At 42.0% G+C, this 15,986-nt stretch overlaps 1 protein-coding gene across 1 annotated transcript in view; it reads left to right on the top strand.

Moving 5' to 3' along the window:
• The first annotated feature begins 2,354 nt into the window (after nucleotides 1–2,354).
• The window catches only part of PNPLA8 (patatin like phospholipase domain containing 8), a 63,243-nt gene continuing 49,611 nt past the window's right edge, over nucleotides 2,355–15,986 (top strand). The window contains exons 1-4 of the mRNA XM_029910873.1: nucleotides 2,355–3,560; nucleotides 3,964–4,113; nucleotides 7,638–7,789; nucleotides 12,031–12,125. Of these exons, the coding sequence (XP_029766733.1) occupies nucleotides 2,439–3,560; nucleotides 3,964–4,113; nucleotides 7,638–7,789; nucleotides 12,031–12,125 (1,519 nt within the window). The 5' untranslated portion in view covers nucleotides 2,355–2,438. The remainder of the gene's footprint in view (nucleotides 3,561–3,963; nucleotides 4,114–7,637; nucleotides 7,790–12,030; nucleotides 12,126–15,986) is intronic.

Below are 15,986 nucleotides of genomic sequence, written 5' to 3' on the forward strand. Positions count from 1 at the left end.
CCACCCCGCATGTCACACTGGGTGTGTATCCCTGGGTGTGTCCTCCCCTCAGCCCCATGTGTCACACTACTTGTTTATACCGTATATGGCACTGTGTCTACGTGCAGGTGTCCCGTGTCACTGGGTGCCTATCACTTTGTCCTGCCTTTGTGTGTATCACAGCCTTTGGACCATGTTTATCTTGTGTGTGTGATGTCACTGTGTTTATACTGCATATTTGTGTCCTGTATGTGCATATGCCATGTATCTTGTCCTCCGTATATCATGTATATATCTCTCTGTGCTTATACAGTGTGTGTGCCCTGTTTGTGTGTTATGGTGCTTATACCAGCAGTGAAAACAACGAGGAGTACTTGTGGTTAGAGACTAACAAATTTATTTGGGCATAAGCTTTCGTGGGCTAAAACCCACTTCATCAGATGCATGGAGTGGAAAATGCAGTAGCAGAAATATATACACAGTACATGAAAATATAGGAGTTGCCTTACCAAGTGGGGGGTCAGTGCTAATGGGACAATTCAGTTCTTAACAGTAGAATACCAACGGAGGAAAAATCACTTTTGTAGTGGTAATGAGGGTGGCCCATTTCAAACAGTTGACAAGAAGGTGTGAGTAACAGTAGGGAGAAATTAGTTTTTCTAATGACCCATCCACTCCCAATCTTTATTCAGATCTAATTTGATGGTGTCCAGTTTGCAAATTAATTCCAGTTCTGCAGTTTCTCGTTGGAGTCTGTTTTTGAAGTTTTTTTGTTGAAGAATTGCCCCTTTTAAGTCTGTTATTGAGTGTCCAGGGAGATTGAAGTGTTCTCTGACTGGTTTTTGAATGTTATAATTCTTGACATCTGATTTGTGTCCATTTAGTCTTTTGCGTAGAGATTGTCTGGTTTGGCCAATGTACATGGCAGAGGGGCATTGCTGGCACATGATGGCATATATCACATTGGTAGATGTGCAGGTGAACGAGCCACTGATGGTGTGGCTGATATGGTTAGTCCTATGATGATGTCCCTTGAATAGATATGCGGACAGAGTTGGCAACGGAGTTTGTTGCAGGGATAGGTTCCTGGGTTAGTGTTTCTGTTGTGTGATTGTAGTTGCTGGTGAGTATTTGCTTCAAGTTGCGGGGGCTGTCTGTAAGCGAGGACTGGCCTGTCTCCCAAGGTCTGTGAGAGTGAGGGATCGTCCTTCAGGATAGGTTGTAGATCCTTGATGATGCGCTGGAGAGGTTTTAGTTGGGGGCTCTAGGTGACGGCTAGTGGCGTTCTGTTACTTTCTTTGTTGGGCCTGTCCTGTAGTAGGTGATTTCTGGGTATCCTTCTGGCTCTGTCAATCTGTTTCTTCACTTCACCAGGTGGGCATTGTAGTTTTAAGAACGCTTGATAGAGATCCTGTAAGTGTTTGTCTCTGTCTGAGGGGTTGGAGCAAATGCAGTTGTATCTTAGAGCTAGTGAGTGTCTTGTGTTCTTGTCTGTATTTGTAGCATGTATTGGGTATGTGATAGCTAAGTAGCACCTATGTGTACCTGTCACTATGTTTATATTGTGTATGAATGTGTGTGCATGTATACCATATCTGTGTATACATAGTCTATATATCTGTGCGCTGTGCATGTACATCACTTACCTGTCTGCAGCCATGCATCTCAAAATATGGCTTCCTCAGCTTTTGCAAACCGTGTCCTGACTACTTATGGCAGTATTCACAAGAACAGAGGTGTTAAATCCTGATGTTTGGGCCAAATTCTAGTTGGAGTAATAATCTGCCTGCCTGAATTCTTCCTACACTTTCAGCTGGTGTAGCAGCTATTGTATAGTATTTGCATTTCACTCCAGAAGTGGCGGTTCTTCAGTGGTGTCTTAAATCTCAGTGTATAGGTTGTATGAGATTTATAAGATTCAGGATGAAAGGTATTCAAGATATTATTTTTATTGGTGGAATGTGCTGGATTTGCAGTCCTAAAGTGTAAAGTCAACTATTTATTCACAGAACACATACAACACCTTGACTGGAAAAATCATTTTTAGGGATGACATTTCCATGTTACCCTTGGTCTCTGCTCACCTGTCTATTAGAAACTGTATGGGGGCTACCTTCTGATTTCTTATAAGCAAACAAATATTTTGAGTGACTTTGGTTGATGCTTATTGCCTTGGGGTGCATTTAAACTAATAACTTAAAGTGGGAAGGTTCTGCATGTCATTACCAAATACTCTGAGCAATACAGTACCCCTAAGAACTTATCTCATTTGAATATGTTTGTTCCCTATTTAAGTAGAAAGAGAACTAAATTGTATTCACTTGTAAACTACTCCTAATCTTTATTTTAACTAATGTTTTTCCATTTCAGATAACATCATGAAGTGTGACTTTTTTGAGATAAGCTTTCTGGCGTGAAGTAAAGAAGCAACATATGAAAGACATAAATATTTATAAGTAATGTCAGTTAATTTGCCTTTAAATGAATATTTGTATCTCCTGATTAACACAAGAAGCCTTTGGGGGAAGCAGAGAAACAAGCAGCTGTACTACTTGTGTAGACCTAAACTTTATTGGAGGATTAGTCATGGTATTCCACTTAGAGTTTTTCATTCAAGCAAAACTCAATGTAAATGGACCAGAAGCAAAACACTGGAGTGTAGTAAACACAATTATAGCCATGACTTTTTGTATTATAGAGTTTCTAAACATAGCACTTCTTCTCCCAAGGGACTAACAAAAGTGAATAATCGTATGTCACGAATTAAGAACACTTTTGAATCTGTTTCAAAGGCTGTTTCTGGCACTCACAGTGAACTGGTTGCACGAATAGCTCGATTCAAGCCCAACTCTGGCATATTGGGGAAAGCATTTGAAAATAATGTTCAGGAAAACAATCTCCAGGTAAACCTAGAAAATGATAAACGAACTACATGTGTTGCTGTTCAGGGAGATTACAACAATAGTCAAATTGTAAAGAACTTTGTTCACACAGATGAAAACTCAGAGTCTACATTGATAAGTAGAAGTGGCACTAATCAAGATACTTTAAAAGATTCTGTAGATATTAAAAACAACCTTTTTCATGTAAGCTACTTCACTACAAATTTTGGAGAGACTTACAACTTTTTAGCAAATCATATCAACTGGTACTTTGGCACTAATACTGTTATGGATCAAGAGAAAAAAGGAAATGCTTTTCTACAAGACTCTAAGAACGAACTCAGAAATAAACTCGATTCACCAGAAAGTGACATAATGAGTAATGAAAATAGGATGAGTTCAGCATCCGCTTTAATTTCTGCTGCTGAGATTCAAGATGCTGAAAAGACAAATATTGCTCTTCCAACTTCCACTAAAAAGAGCATTGCAAGCTTCCTTTCATACCCTAGTAACAGTGTACAAGCTTTTGTAGACAGTTATGTAGGCAGTCTGGTCCCCAAGTTAAGATTTGAGACAAAAGCCGCCTCAGAAGATAAATCACAAGAACGCAAAGAGTCTTTGAAAGATGAAGAGGATGGCGGCAAAGAGATCAAAACTGCAGAAGGGAAAGAAAAGCGTTTGTCTCTTCAGAGAGAAAAGGCAAGTATTTGCTTAGTATTTACAAATACTGGGTTTTTTAGCTACTATAGTTGTCAGAGGCATGTTATAATGTTATCATTTCAAAGCTACATTGAAATCTCATCTGCATAGGTGAAACATTGAACCAAGTTATTTGAAGGACTGTCACTGTGAGCCAGATTTATAATAGGCTCTTCTAGTTTACGTAAATGAAGAACCAGAGATCAGTTCAGTAAAAAAACCCCAAACAAACAAACATAAAACCACCTTCCTTGAAGCCTATAGTGGTATTCTACTATAAGTCGTTCATCTCTTCTTGGAGTAATCTAAGAAAACAAAAATTCTGAAAAAGTCTTGTCAAGTTTTGTATATATCTTCTTGGAGCAGTTTCATATTCTTAATATACATATCTGTTTATCTTTAGATTATTGCAAGAGTGAGTATTGATAACAGAACACGGGCTTTAGTTCAGGCCTTACGAAGATCTTCTAACCGAAGAGTCTCTATCAACAGGATTGAAGAATTGACTTACCATCTTCTGGAATTTCCAGAAACCAGAGGAGTTGCTATTAAGGTACAAATCACTTTCATGCTCAACCTATCAACTACAGATAGATAATAAGTTCTTATGTAATGACAGATGTTTTATCATAAAATAAATAAATGTATAATCTATCACTTTGTTTTTTCTTCTTAAACTGTTGTATCTTATACTTGTACTATGTGAGTGTCTTCAATTTTTTTATTGCTAATGTATTACCTCCAAGAGATTCATATGGAAGCCATCATCATTGACAGTTAATGTCTGCTTTGGAGAAAACCTTGGACTTTTAATTCTCCTATACGTTAATTGTTAAGGAATTCTTTAGTTCTCAAAGCAATACTGTGTACATTGCCATAACAGAACCCGTATCCTAATTGAGGTCCTTTGTGTGCTCCTGTAATACAAATAATGAATAGCAGTAATAAACCTAATAGACTGTTCAGTATGACAGAACAGAAACTTTTCTTCGTACAACTGAAATAATTTGAAGGCTTTTCCTGTCCGAGAGAGCTTTATTTTGTCTTAATAAACACCTTAGATTTTGGCATTGTAGTTCATAACAAACTATGAATACCATATCTGTTCAAAACAAAAGGAAGAATTTAGGCAGAATGGTCCAGATCCAGAAATGGCCCAGATCCCAGATTTAGGCATTACTGTGATGCACAAAACTCCCACTTACCCTTCCCCTAACCCTGTAGGCATCTAAACTCAGTAGGTACCTACGTTTCTGTCTTTGGGCATGTGTACCACTGCATCAGGCAGGCTTCCAGATGCCTAATATCACACCTAAACCCCAGCACAATTCTCAAACCAGGTGGAGACAGGTGTTCCCCTGCCTCTTGTCTGCAGGGGCCTGATCCAGAAGGTGTGCTCATAGCATCCTTAACTCCACACAAAATGGCATGGGGGAGAAGGAGGCTACCCTTATAACTAGGACCCTACAAAATTCATGGGCCATTTTGGTCAATTTCATGGTCATAGGACTTTTTAAATAGCCAGTTTCAGATGTTTACATCTGAAATTTCATGATGTTGTAACCATGGAAGTCCCGACCCAAAAGAGGGTTATGGGGGGGTCACAGAGTAAGGGGGGGTGTTGCCACTTTTTTGGGGGCAGGGCTTGCCTTATGGGTGGGTGACCGCCCAAGGTCAGTGGGACACCATGGTCCATCCCGCCTCCTCCCCACAGCCAACACAAGGCCCCTTGAACTCCTGAGCCCAGAGATGGGGAGGGGCAAGGCGGGGGTGCCCCAGCCAGGGTCTCATACTGTGCGCCAGTCTTCAGCTGCTAATCTCGGCAGGGCTGTGGAGGGACAGGACTTCCTCTTCCCTTGCATGGGCCGCTCCTGGGGCTCAGTCAGATCCACCTCCAGGAACCTCCCCTGGCTGCACTAGGGGAGGGGCAGGGGCCCCTGCAGGGGAAGGGGAAGTCCCATTCCGCCATAGCCTGGCTGGGACTAGCAGCTGGAGCATGTTGCATGTTAGGAGACCCCAGATGGGTCGTCCCCAGTCCTGCCCCTCCCCTACAAGAGCTCAGCGGCTGTGCTGCCTTCAGTGTCCAGCTCACCAGAGCCCAGAGGTGGGTCTGACCGGCCCCAGGAGCTGCCCCTCCAGGTAAAGAGGAAGTCCTATCCCTCCCCAACCCAGCTGGGACTAGCAACTGGAGCCCAGCACATGGTGGGAGTCCCCAGCTGGGGTACCCCCAGCCCTGTCCCTCCCGTACAATAGCTAGGTATCATGGGGGAGATCAGATTTCACAGTCTGTTATGCGTTATTCAAGGCCATGAATTTGGTAGGGTCATACTTATAACCCTTAGTGCAATGTATAGGGTACTCACTCCGGATGTGGGAAACCCCAGTTCACTTCCTCCCTCTACTTGAAGAGAACGGGATTTAAACAGGGGATTCCTGCTTCTTAGACGAGTGCCTTAGCCGCTGAACTACAGTCGTTCTGTCTCTCTAGCCTAATGCATATTTAATTGTTTATCCAAGGCGGAACAGCTTCAACAGGAGACCCACATCAGAATAGCCCTGATAGATGGGAAACCCCTGTTCCAATCCCTTTTTTGATCCAGGCCAAGGTCTCCCACATCCTGCAATGAGTACTGACCACTGGGCTAAAGATTCTAAGAGGGGACTCCTCCTCTTTCACTTCCCACCCTGACCCACTGGCTGTTTTGTGTGGAGTTAGCCAGGGGCCACTGCTGTTCTTTCAAGAAATGGCTTATACACCTAAGATACCTGATTCTAGCAGAGGGTTCCCAGCTGTGCATTCCAAGCAGCGATAGGTATGTAGGCAGTGGGTATAATAGGTGTGTATATGAAAAGCTCAGCGTTCTTCCGATGGGCAGCTGGGGGAGGTCCACTGCCTTTCCCATTCTCCAGCTGGTGTGGCTTGGGTAGGCCCTGAGTTTGGAGCTGCTGGGGCTGGCCCGTGGCTGATGCAGCTTGGGCTAATGCAGCTGGGGCTGGCCCAGGGCTCGTGTCAGTTGGCCAGCACACCTCAGGCCAGCCTGGGGCTGCTTGGGGTGCTGGGGCTGCTCGGGCCGGCACAGCTGGAGCTGGCCTGGGACTTAGGTCCGTTTCCTGGTGTGGCTGGGGTTCGAGTCGGTCAGCCAGTGTGGCTCTGGCCGGCTCAGGGGTGCTTGGGTTGCCGGGGCCGGCGTGGCTGGGCTGGGGCCGGCACAGCCAGGCCGGTGCTTAAGTAGGCCTGCTGGCACAGCTGGGAGCGGTCCGGGGCTCCTCCAGTGGCAGGGGGAAGGGGGTTTGGGGTTCCGATGGGCCTGGGGCTTTTCTGGCTGTGGGAGGCAGGGCAGGGAGGGCCTGAGGGGTGGGGTGGGGTCTCGTGTGGATGGGGCAGAGCCAGGATGCTAGCCTCCCTGAAAGTGTCCACCCACTGCCCGGGGTAGGTACCTCCCTCCAGCCCAGAGAGAGGCTCCTATGTCCCTGAGGGGGCAGGACCTAGGATGTTCCCCTCTCCTCAGTGTCTGATATGGGCTAGCTTACACATCTGCTCACTGAGCATGCTGGTTTTTGTGCATCCCATTTTCAGGCACCTCTCTCTCTCTCTCCATGCATTGTATAGGGAGCCTAGGTGTCCGGCGCAGCGTTTGCCGATTCCAGTGTGTGGCTAGGTGACTAGAATTCAGGTGTTGCAATGCTGAGCATTGCTATGCTTAAGTCCCTTTTTGGATCTGGGCTAATGTAATTACCTGAGTTGCTATTTGGCTAGTACGCCAAAATTAACATCCTAACTCTAAAACTCCTGTAGCTGTAGTTGTAATAGATATTAGACGTTTTTAACTGTTTCATCCTTGATTTTTGCATTGTGATATAAAGTTTCTCGTGAATACACAAGACACATGGTGTTGGACTTTTTCCTCCCCTCCCGCCCTGAGATTGTAAATTTCCTTAAAATAAAAAATAGCTTTTTTTTTTTTTTTTAAGTTAAACTTTGCATTTAAATTTAAATTTTAAATTAGTAAATTAAAGGTGGAAGTTTTTTGGTATTAACACTTATTCTAAATACAACTTTTTTCATTTCAAATATAGGAAAAAATAATTCCATGCTTACTACAGCTGAGACAAGGAACTGATGAAACTCTTCATGCTGCCGTTATGGAGGCTTTGGCTATAATTGGATATACAGATCCTGTGAAAGCCTGGGGAATTCGAATTCTCACTATTGATGGAGGAGGAACAAGGTATGACAGAAACTCTTTATCCCTTTGTAAACTGCAAATGTAGGTCAAATTGCAGTCAAACTCTAACCTCTAGAACCTGATCCTACAAACATTTGTGTGTGTGCTTAACTTTACATGGGTGCTTGGTCCTGTTGATCCCCTAAGATAACTCACCTGTGTGAAGTAAACTATGTACATAAGTGTTTGTGGGAATCGATCCCTAGTTTGTTTATGGAGGCAAGTAAAGGAAACAAATGTAAGATTCTTTTTGTAAAAAGTCTTTCTGTTGTTAATTTATGATTAATCTTAATACTTCTGGTACCTGAGATTAGACATTCTAAAAACATTAATTTAGTTTTTTTAATCTTAAAGGGTTCCATTGTGCATTATGCTGGTTAGAGTGCAAAGTTGCTAATTGGTTGGAAGAATCAGCTTACAAAACTTCATAATTGGTATAAAAATTAAAAATAAATGTATTTGCTTGTGGTAATAAACTCGCAGTAAGACAAACAAATACACATGTAGTTCCTGGAGCAAGGATAACACAAAAGCACACTACTCTCTCACATTGGGTATAGCAAGTAGCAGCTTTTCAGGTATTCTGTTTTAGCAGCTCCGCTGGTATTGTCATCTATAGAAGAATAAATGGTGTGGTGAAGAAAGCAATATTTAAAGGCCTACTGATTCATGCATCCTCTTCCACTGCCAGTCACTGATCCTTTTTTTTCCCCCCTCTTCCTAACTTACTTGATGACTAGAGTTCCAATCCTGAAAACACTTATGAACATGCTTAACTCTGCATATGTGAGTGGTGTCATTGAATTCCGTGAAACTACTAACATGTATGAACTGAAGCATGTGCATAAGTGTTTGCAGGTTCGGGTCCTAAATTTTTCAAAAAGAACAAGTGCTTTCAAACATGTTCAAAAAATGTGGGTTACAGATAATCCCCAATAGAAAGTGAAATATTGGCCAGTAGCTTATAGGTATAGTTGCACAGTATTTCTTACTCTGGGGGGAATTCTGTGCCACTGCGCATGCACAGAATTTATGTCCCCCGCAGATTTCTTTGCTTCCCTGCAGAAAAATGACTTTGTGATGGGAAGCAAAGGGAAGCCACAAGAATGGTCATGTGACCGCCCAAGCAGTATGTTTCTGGTGTCCAGGGCAGCCGGCAGAGAAGTAAATCACTGTGGGGCATGGGCGGGACTGGGGAAGACCCGGCCAATGGCTCCGACCCTGTGCTGGGCTGGGGAGGGCAGGACTTCCTCTTCCCCTGCACGGCATCCGGGGCCGTGTCAGATCCACCCCCAGATTTCTCCCCCGGCTGTAGGAAGCTCTGCAAACTCTTCCTATCCTCCTTCCCCCGCACTTCCTGCACCCATCGCTTCTCAGCTGCATGGGGAGGGATCCCTGTACAGGGAGCTGCCCCCCCATCTACCCAATCCTGTGTATCCAGACCCCCCCATACCCAGACCCCCCCCCCGCGCCTCACTTCCCTCCCCCCCCCCCCCCCGCACCCAGAACTCCTCTGACGAGCCCCACTCCCCCTGCACCTGGACTATCCCGACAAGCCACCTACACCCAAATCCCCACCCTGCCGAGCCCCAGCCACCTGCACATGGATCCCCCCCCCCACCGAACCCTACTACCCCCGCGCATCCGGACCCCCCCCCCCCCCCCCCCCCCACCCAGACTCACCTGCCGAGCTCTATCTCCTCATACCTAGATCCCCATGCTGAGCCCCAACCACCTTCACCTAGCCACCCCCTTCAGAGTCCCATTTCCATTGCACATAAGCCCACACAACAAGCCCCTATGCATCCAGATCACCCTGCACCTGGATCCACCACTGAGCCACCCGCACCCAGATTGCCCCACACAGAACCCTCTCAATGCACACCTGGATCCCTCCACACTAAGCCCCTTCACACTTGGATCCTGCCTTGCTGGGCCTGCCTGCTCACAGTGATCTCCCACCTCTGTGCAGCCTGTGGCTTGTGTTCCCCAATACCATGCTGGAGCGTCCCCATTTACACCTCTACCCCGATATAACGCTGTCCTTGGGAGCCAAAAAATCTTACTGCATTATAGGTGAAACCGCGTTATATCGAACTTGCTTTGATCCACCGGAGTGTGCAGCCCCGTCCCCCCGGAGCGCTGCTTTACCGCGTTATATCCGAATTTGTGTTATATTGGGTCACGTTATATCGGGGTAGAGGTGTATTCGTCAAATAAAATTTGCAGAATTTTTCAGAATTTTAAAATATTGTGTGCAGAATTTTTTTTTTTTTTTGGCGCAGAATTTTTAATTTTTTGGCACAGAATGCCTTTAGGAGTAAAATTTCTTCATTCATTTCAAAGGCAGTTATTTAGGACTAAGTCCATGACAGGTTTTAAGTTCCAAAACTATCCTGTTTTGGTTACTTGAGTATGGAAATAATTTTTTTTTTCTCTTTTAAAGGATATGCCTTGTCACCCCTTTAGCATAACTCCAAAGCTACTCAGCTGACTTTTGTTAATGTTTTCCTAAAGAAAATCACCATTCCACTTAGAGCATGAAAACTTCAACGCAAAGGAAAAGTCTTGAGACAGTTGACATGGTGAAAATAGATTTATATAATGCAATGGCTCTTTTCAGTCCTATATTTAATTTATCTAGCACTGATAGTATGCTCTAAACTGGACAGACATGTTTGATGACAGGGTTCATTCTACAAGGAGTTTACATTCTAAGGACTGTTACTTCAGCCCTTTCTAGCATGAATAAGACTTGCAGAGTCCAGCTTAATTCAGACAATTGTAGGTTGCTGTGATGCTTTGGCAGAGGACCCATGAAGCCTGCAGCTCGGGGTCTCAAGATCATAAAAAGGTAGCAATAGGCGCAGTCTTCATTAAAAATGTAAATACCAATGTAGTTTTAACAAAAGGCTCTCGCTTTTCTGCTTTACAATTGTACAAATATTTGAATATTTGCATGGTTTTATTATTTACAAAGAGGCCAGATTAACTATATTAGATACGGAAGTCTTTTATGTATCCATAGAATAGATATACATGCAGTGGGTGTGTGTATTTTTTCATGACATCGTGCCATGTTACTTTAATTCTGCTCTAGAGGGATAATCTTCAGGCTGAAAAGTTGTTTCTTCCTATTTATTCTTTAGACTCAGTGGTCAGAGTGCCAAGGGATGTGCCAGTTGCCTTTTGGTGGGAAATCTGGCTTCCTGGCCACTAGGACCTGAATTTATTTTGACAACCAACAGCATAAAAATTATAAAGCTTCCTTCAAGGATTAGTTTCTTTTAATCACTATCATCTTGTCTGGTTTTGAAACAATGAGCTATAAAGGTGAATGACAACAGATTGTTTCCCATTTTATGAGACATTAATCCTACCCAAATAAAATATTCCAGTTTTTGTACTTAGTTTTAATTTTCCGAGGGCTTTACATTTTCACTATGCAGCCTTGACTTTTTCTCCCATGAGTTAGATCTGTGCAGTAGAAACTAGTTTAATGAAAACAGGGGACTACATTTCTATTGACTTCAGTATAAAATTATTTGTAAATCCTTTAATTTTCAAGGATTTAGATGCTAAAACTTGTAGGTCTCTTCATATTGTAATTTTATTTTTTATGGTATGATTTCTAAAGCAAGGGAATAGAAAATTTGCAAACTTAATTTTATTTGGTGTCTTAAGGCAAATCTGCAAAATTCTTCAACTTTTAAAGTAAAATTTAAATGCATTTTCTTATGTAATCAAAATGTAAAATCAGTTTTATGGTACCCATTTGTGTTTCATCCACAGATATCTTATTTCCTGTACTTTAGTTTCCAGATAATAAAAGTTAGAGATGGAGAAGTCATATTAGATTATCTGCAGGATTGCTTCCTACAGGACACTTTCTAGACAGTTTTTAAAAAGTGACTAGTCATTTTGAGTACCTTAATTTGGCTTGATTTTCAGAATGTACTGAGCACCATGGAGCACGAGAGTCTCCTTCTAGGGCTTTTAAGTTAGGCACCCAAAATCATTAGTCACTGGTATTTAACCTATAACTTTCCCTTTCTGATTGCATCCTATTACTCCTCATTATAATTGTCAAACTACAAAATTCCTCTTCCTCCTTTGTATTAAAACCTTGTAGACTTGTTATGTCCTGTCTTCGTTGTTGCTTATTCAAACTGTGTACATGTTTAGCTCTGTGTAAGACGTAACCAAACTACCATTTTCGGTGATGTTGCTTTAATATGTTTCAGGGGTTTAGTAGCACTTCAGACTTTACGTAAACTAGAAGAACTTACTGGAAAGCCTGTTCATGAACTTTTTGACTACGTTTGTGGTGTAAGCACAGGTAATTAGTATTCACATTATGGATTTTTATATGATAAACTTAATAAAAGTAAAAAGAAGAAGAAAATCTTGTTTTTGAAAAATCTTTTTTTCCCCCAGGAAAAGAACTCCATCTTTATAAATGTAAACCAGTTCTTTGGTTAGGGAATATGTTATTTTTTTGGTAACTGGCTGCGACTTTGAGAAGTTTGCTTTTGTATTTACAGCATAATTTAAGACCTAGGTTACTTGGCTATAATTTTTTGCCAAGTAGAATCGTAGGTGACACAAAGAATGCTCGTTTATTACCACGTGATTTCAATCTAATTTTATGTTGAGCCATCAAACTATGAGAGGAATTCATTTTTGAAGAAATTGCTCTTTAACACCTAGCTATCAAGATATTTGGTGTCCCATAAATACTGATGAGGAGTATTGCAGGTTTTGAGCAATACCACAAAGGGTCTACAAACAAATGTAACAGATGCAATAATATTAATATGTTATGTACGTACACCTTCTTTTCCTTGATATTTAGGAGGTTTCCTGGGTCTTGCTGTTTTGGGAGGGGGATTGAAATCCACTATCTCTTTGGCATCACATTCCAAGATGCTTAATAGACACATAATTTTATTGATGTGGTTCATAATTGTTATAAGGTTTGAGTGACTAAAAATGGGCACCTCAGTATAGAAGACAGTGCTTGTTGATCTGATTCTACATAGTACACACTAAAAATATCTAGGAAACTCAATTATGCCTAATAGAACTTATAATTTTTTTAAATAAAGGGATACTTTTTGCACACAAAAATTATAAAGGATCTGTAAGTTGTGCACAATAACTGAATGATTGTGAGAGAAGTGGTAAGGCTTGTCATGAATATATTAATATGTCAGCACTGTATGTATTACGATCGTGTGTACATACTATTACCATGGCTGGATGTTCTTTTTAAACATGCTATTTCTTTAAAAAGTGAGTGTCATGGTAAATATACTTGTAATCTTGGTCTTTTTTTTAAATAGTGTTTTAATTTGAGCCGTTTGCCTCCCCATGTCCAGGGGAAAGCCTTGCTACTTGCTGAGATTCTTTCCTGTATATCAGCAGGAGTGGGACTCTAGGCAGCAGATGTCCAAAGTGCCTGAAGAGACAAGGCTGAAGATGTGCAGTGAATTTGGGGCCAGGGGAGAGGAAGCAGTTGTGCTCCTCTTCTGAGTTCTGGCAGCTTGTGGGAGGGGGCAGATAAGCAGTTTCCTCTGCAAAAGAGAGAACCATCACAGGGTGAACAACAATTACAGAGAGGTGCTGAGCTCCTATTCTTCCTCTTGTCCCATGCCAATCTGCTATCCTGGCCTGCTTGTCGCTACTCTTCTGGCAACCATCTGATCTGCCACCCACTTGAAGAGAATACAGCACCTATGTCTCCCTCCACCCCTTGTCTTATCTTCCCTCATAGAATTGGTTTTCCATCAACCAGCCTCTTGATCTCCCCTTCAGTGGTCTCCACTATAATCATCTCATTCTTGGGAGGTGATATTTCTCACCCAAGCTGCCATATTATGTTAAGGTGGGCACCAAAGCTTCTTTGCCCATCCATGCTGTACATCTTAAGCTACTGTTCAAACAGCAGTGTGTTATTTTCAGGAGCTCCTGCTACTACCCCATGTGTTGATTTAGAAAACAACCTCAAGAGGGGGGCTGATGCTTCTCCCAAGAAAAGAAGAAAGGTTCCAAAACCATCTTAGTATAACAGTTTTTTTAAAGATCAAAACTGACCAATTAATCACCCTGGTGTTCACTTTTCAAAAAGTGATGTCAAGTCAGTAACAATGTAATATTATTAAGGCTGATGTAAGTGGTATATTATAGGTTACAACACAATACAGCTTAGGTACAAAACAGCATACTTCACTTTAGAAATTTAAGTACCTAATTTCTCCTGTTCTATATATCTCTTCCAATGTAATCTGTTCCCAGAATATGTTAGCAGGCATCATGACTTGAAATATTGCAGTTTGACTTTCCATGAGGAAGTACTCAGTTGAATCATAAATATTAGGAAGAACTTCCAGATCTAATAGGCAGTTTCAAGTACAGGCTGTTTATTCATGTCTGAATACTGGTGACATCATAGCATAATTTTTGGAAGCCTTCTTAATCCATCCCTAATTTCACACACTCAGCTCACCTCCCATTTACAAAATGAGAGAGGAAGGCTCCAATCATTTGGTCATTATAAACACCATCTTCACCCAACATCCTAGACATTTTATATACATGGAGATCAGCTGACTGCACAACAAAGAACCAAACAGATATCTGGACATGGGAGATCGAGCGTCCAATGGAAAAAGACTTTCCCGAATGCAGACTGCCATCTATCCATCTCCTCGCTGGTCATCTCTTACCATGATGACCCCACACCGTTCCTTCTATAATAACTTTCTCAAGGTTATTTCCATCTCTACTCCTGATGTAACCAAAGTACACAAGTTTGTGCCTTTTGATTTCCAAGGACAGAGTCCATTTTTCTCCAGTAATATTTCTAACATCCGCATTCATGTTTTCTGTCCAAAGATATGCAAAAGTCTTTGCCAGAGCCACATCTCAAAGGCTTCAGTTTTCTTCTTGTAAGCAGCATTAGTTTCCCAGGATTCACGTCCATAAATCGCTATGGAAAGAATTAAGCTTTTCGCCAATTGAACTTTCATGTATTTTGAGATGCCAAGTTTTTTCCAGAATTTCTTAAGGAAGGCCATGACTGAGCGAGCCATCCCATCCCATGTTCTGTTTTCTTTGCAGCAGTCTTCTAGGTTGGATGTGTATGATCCCAGATAATTAAATTCATGTGCTGCCTCTATAGCTTGACTGTTAATCATGATGTCTGCTTGCATCTGTTGTTAATTGTGTCAGTGTATGTGCCTTTTATTTTTGCCTATTCAGGAATAGTCTATATACCTCACTAACTATTTTTACAGACCTCCACGTTTGTTGCATTACATCAATGGTTGCAGCAAAGAGCATTATATCAGCATATCTGAGGTCAATTAAGCAGTGTCCATCAATAGAAATCCCAGTTCCTTCCACTTCATCAAAACCTTTTAGGGCTTGTCTCATAATAATTCTGCATACATGTTGGAAAAACTTGGAACAGAATGCATTCAGTGGAAAACCACTTGCTGACACCCGTTGCTGTTCACACCAGGGTGTGTTGTTGATAGTGGAGACTTGGGATGAGTTCAGTGAGATGCTTTGGATTGCCCATATCTTCCAGTATCCTCCACAGATGATCATGTTGGATTGTATCAAATGCTTTGGAGCAGTCAGTGAAAAACAGAATCAATGGCTGATTATACTCCCTGCATTTTTCAGTGTTATGACATATTTGCGATTTGATTATATGTGCCTTGTTCTTCTCTGAAACACTTGTGGTAGTGGTTCTGCTTCTGTCATTCCCCTGCGGTGAAGTAATGTACCATCTCCGTGATAGTGCCTGTGAGTAAAGCATCACTTTACTCACAGGCAATATCAGGGAGATGATACATTAGTTACTATACTCTTTCTGCCCTTTCCAAGGAAAGGAGATATAACAGATTCCCATTGTGCAGTCATGCAGCCAATTTCAAGTCATCTATACATCTTTGCAAATTTTCCCCATGAGATCAAGACCTCTGTCACCAATCACTTTCAGCAATTCTACTGGTACACTATCTACTCTTGATGCTTTCCTTGGCTTCATTTTCATAATAGCATGCATCACTTTCTCTTGCGGTATTGATGACTTCAGCTCTGTATTCTCATTTCTGTTATCCTGTATTGTAAGTGAGGTGTACAGATTACATAACAATCTCTTCACCTGCATTTGATATCGCCGTCAGTA

The sequence above is a fragment of the Terrapene carolina genome, unplaced genomic scaffold, assembly GCF_002925995.2.
Source record: "Terrapene carolina triunguis isolate 2854851 unplaced genomic scaffold, T_m_triunguis-2.0 Scaffold68, whole genome shotgun sequence".
NCBI lineage: Eukaryota > Metazoa > Chordata > Testudines > Emydidae > Terrapene > Terrapene triunguis.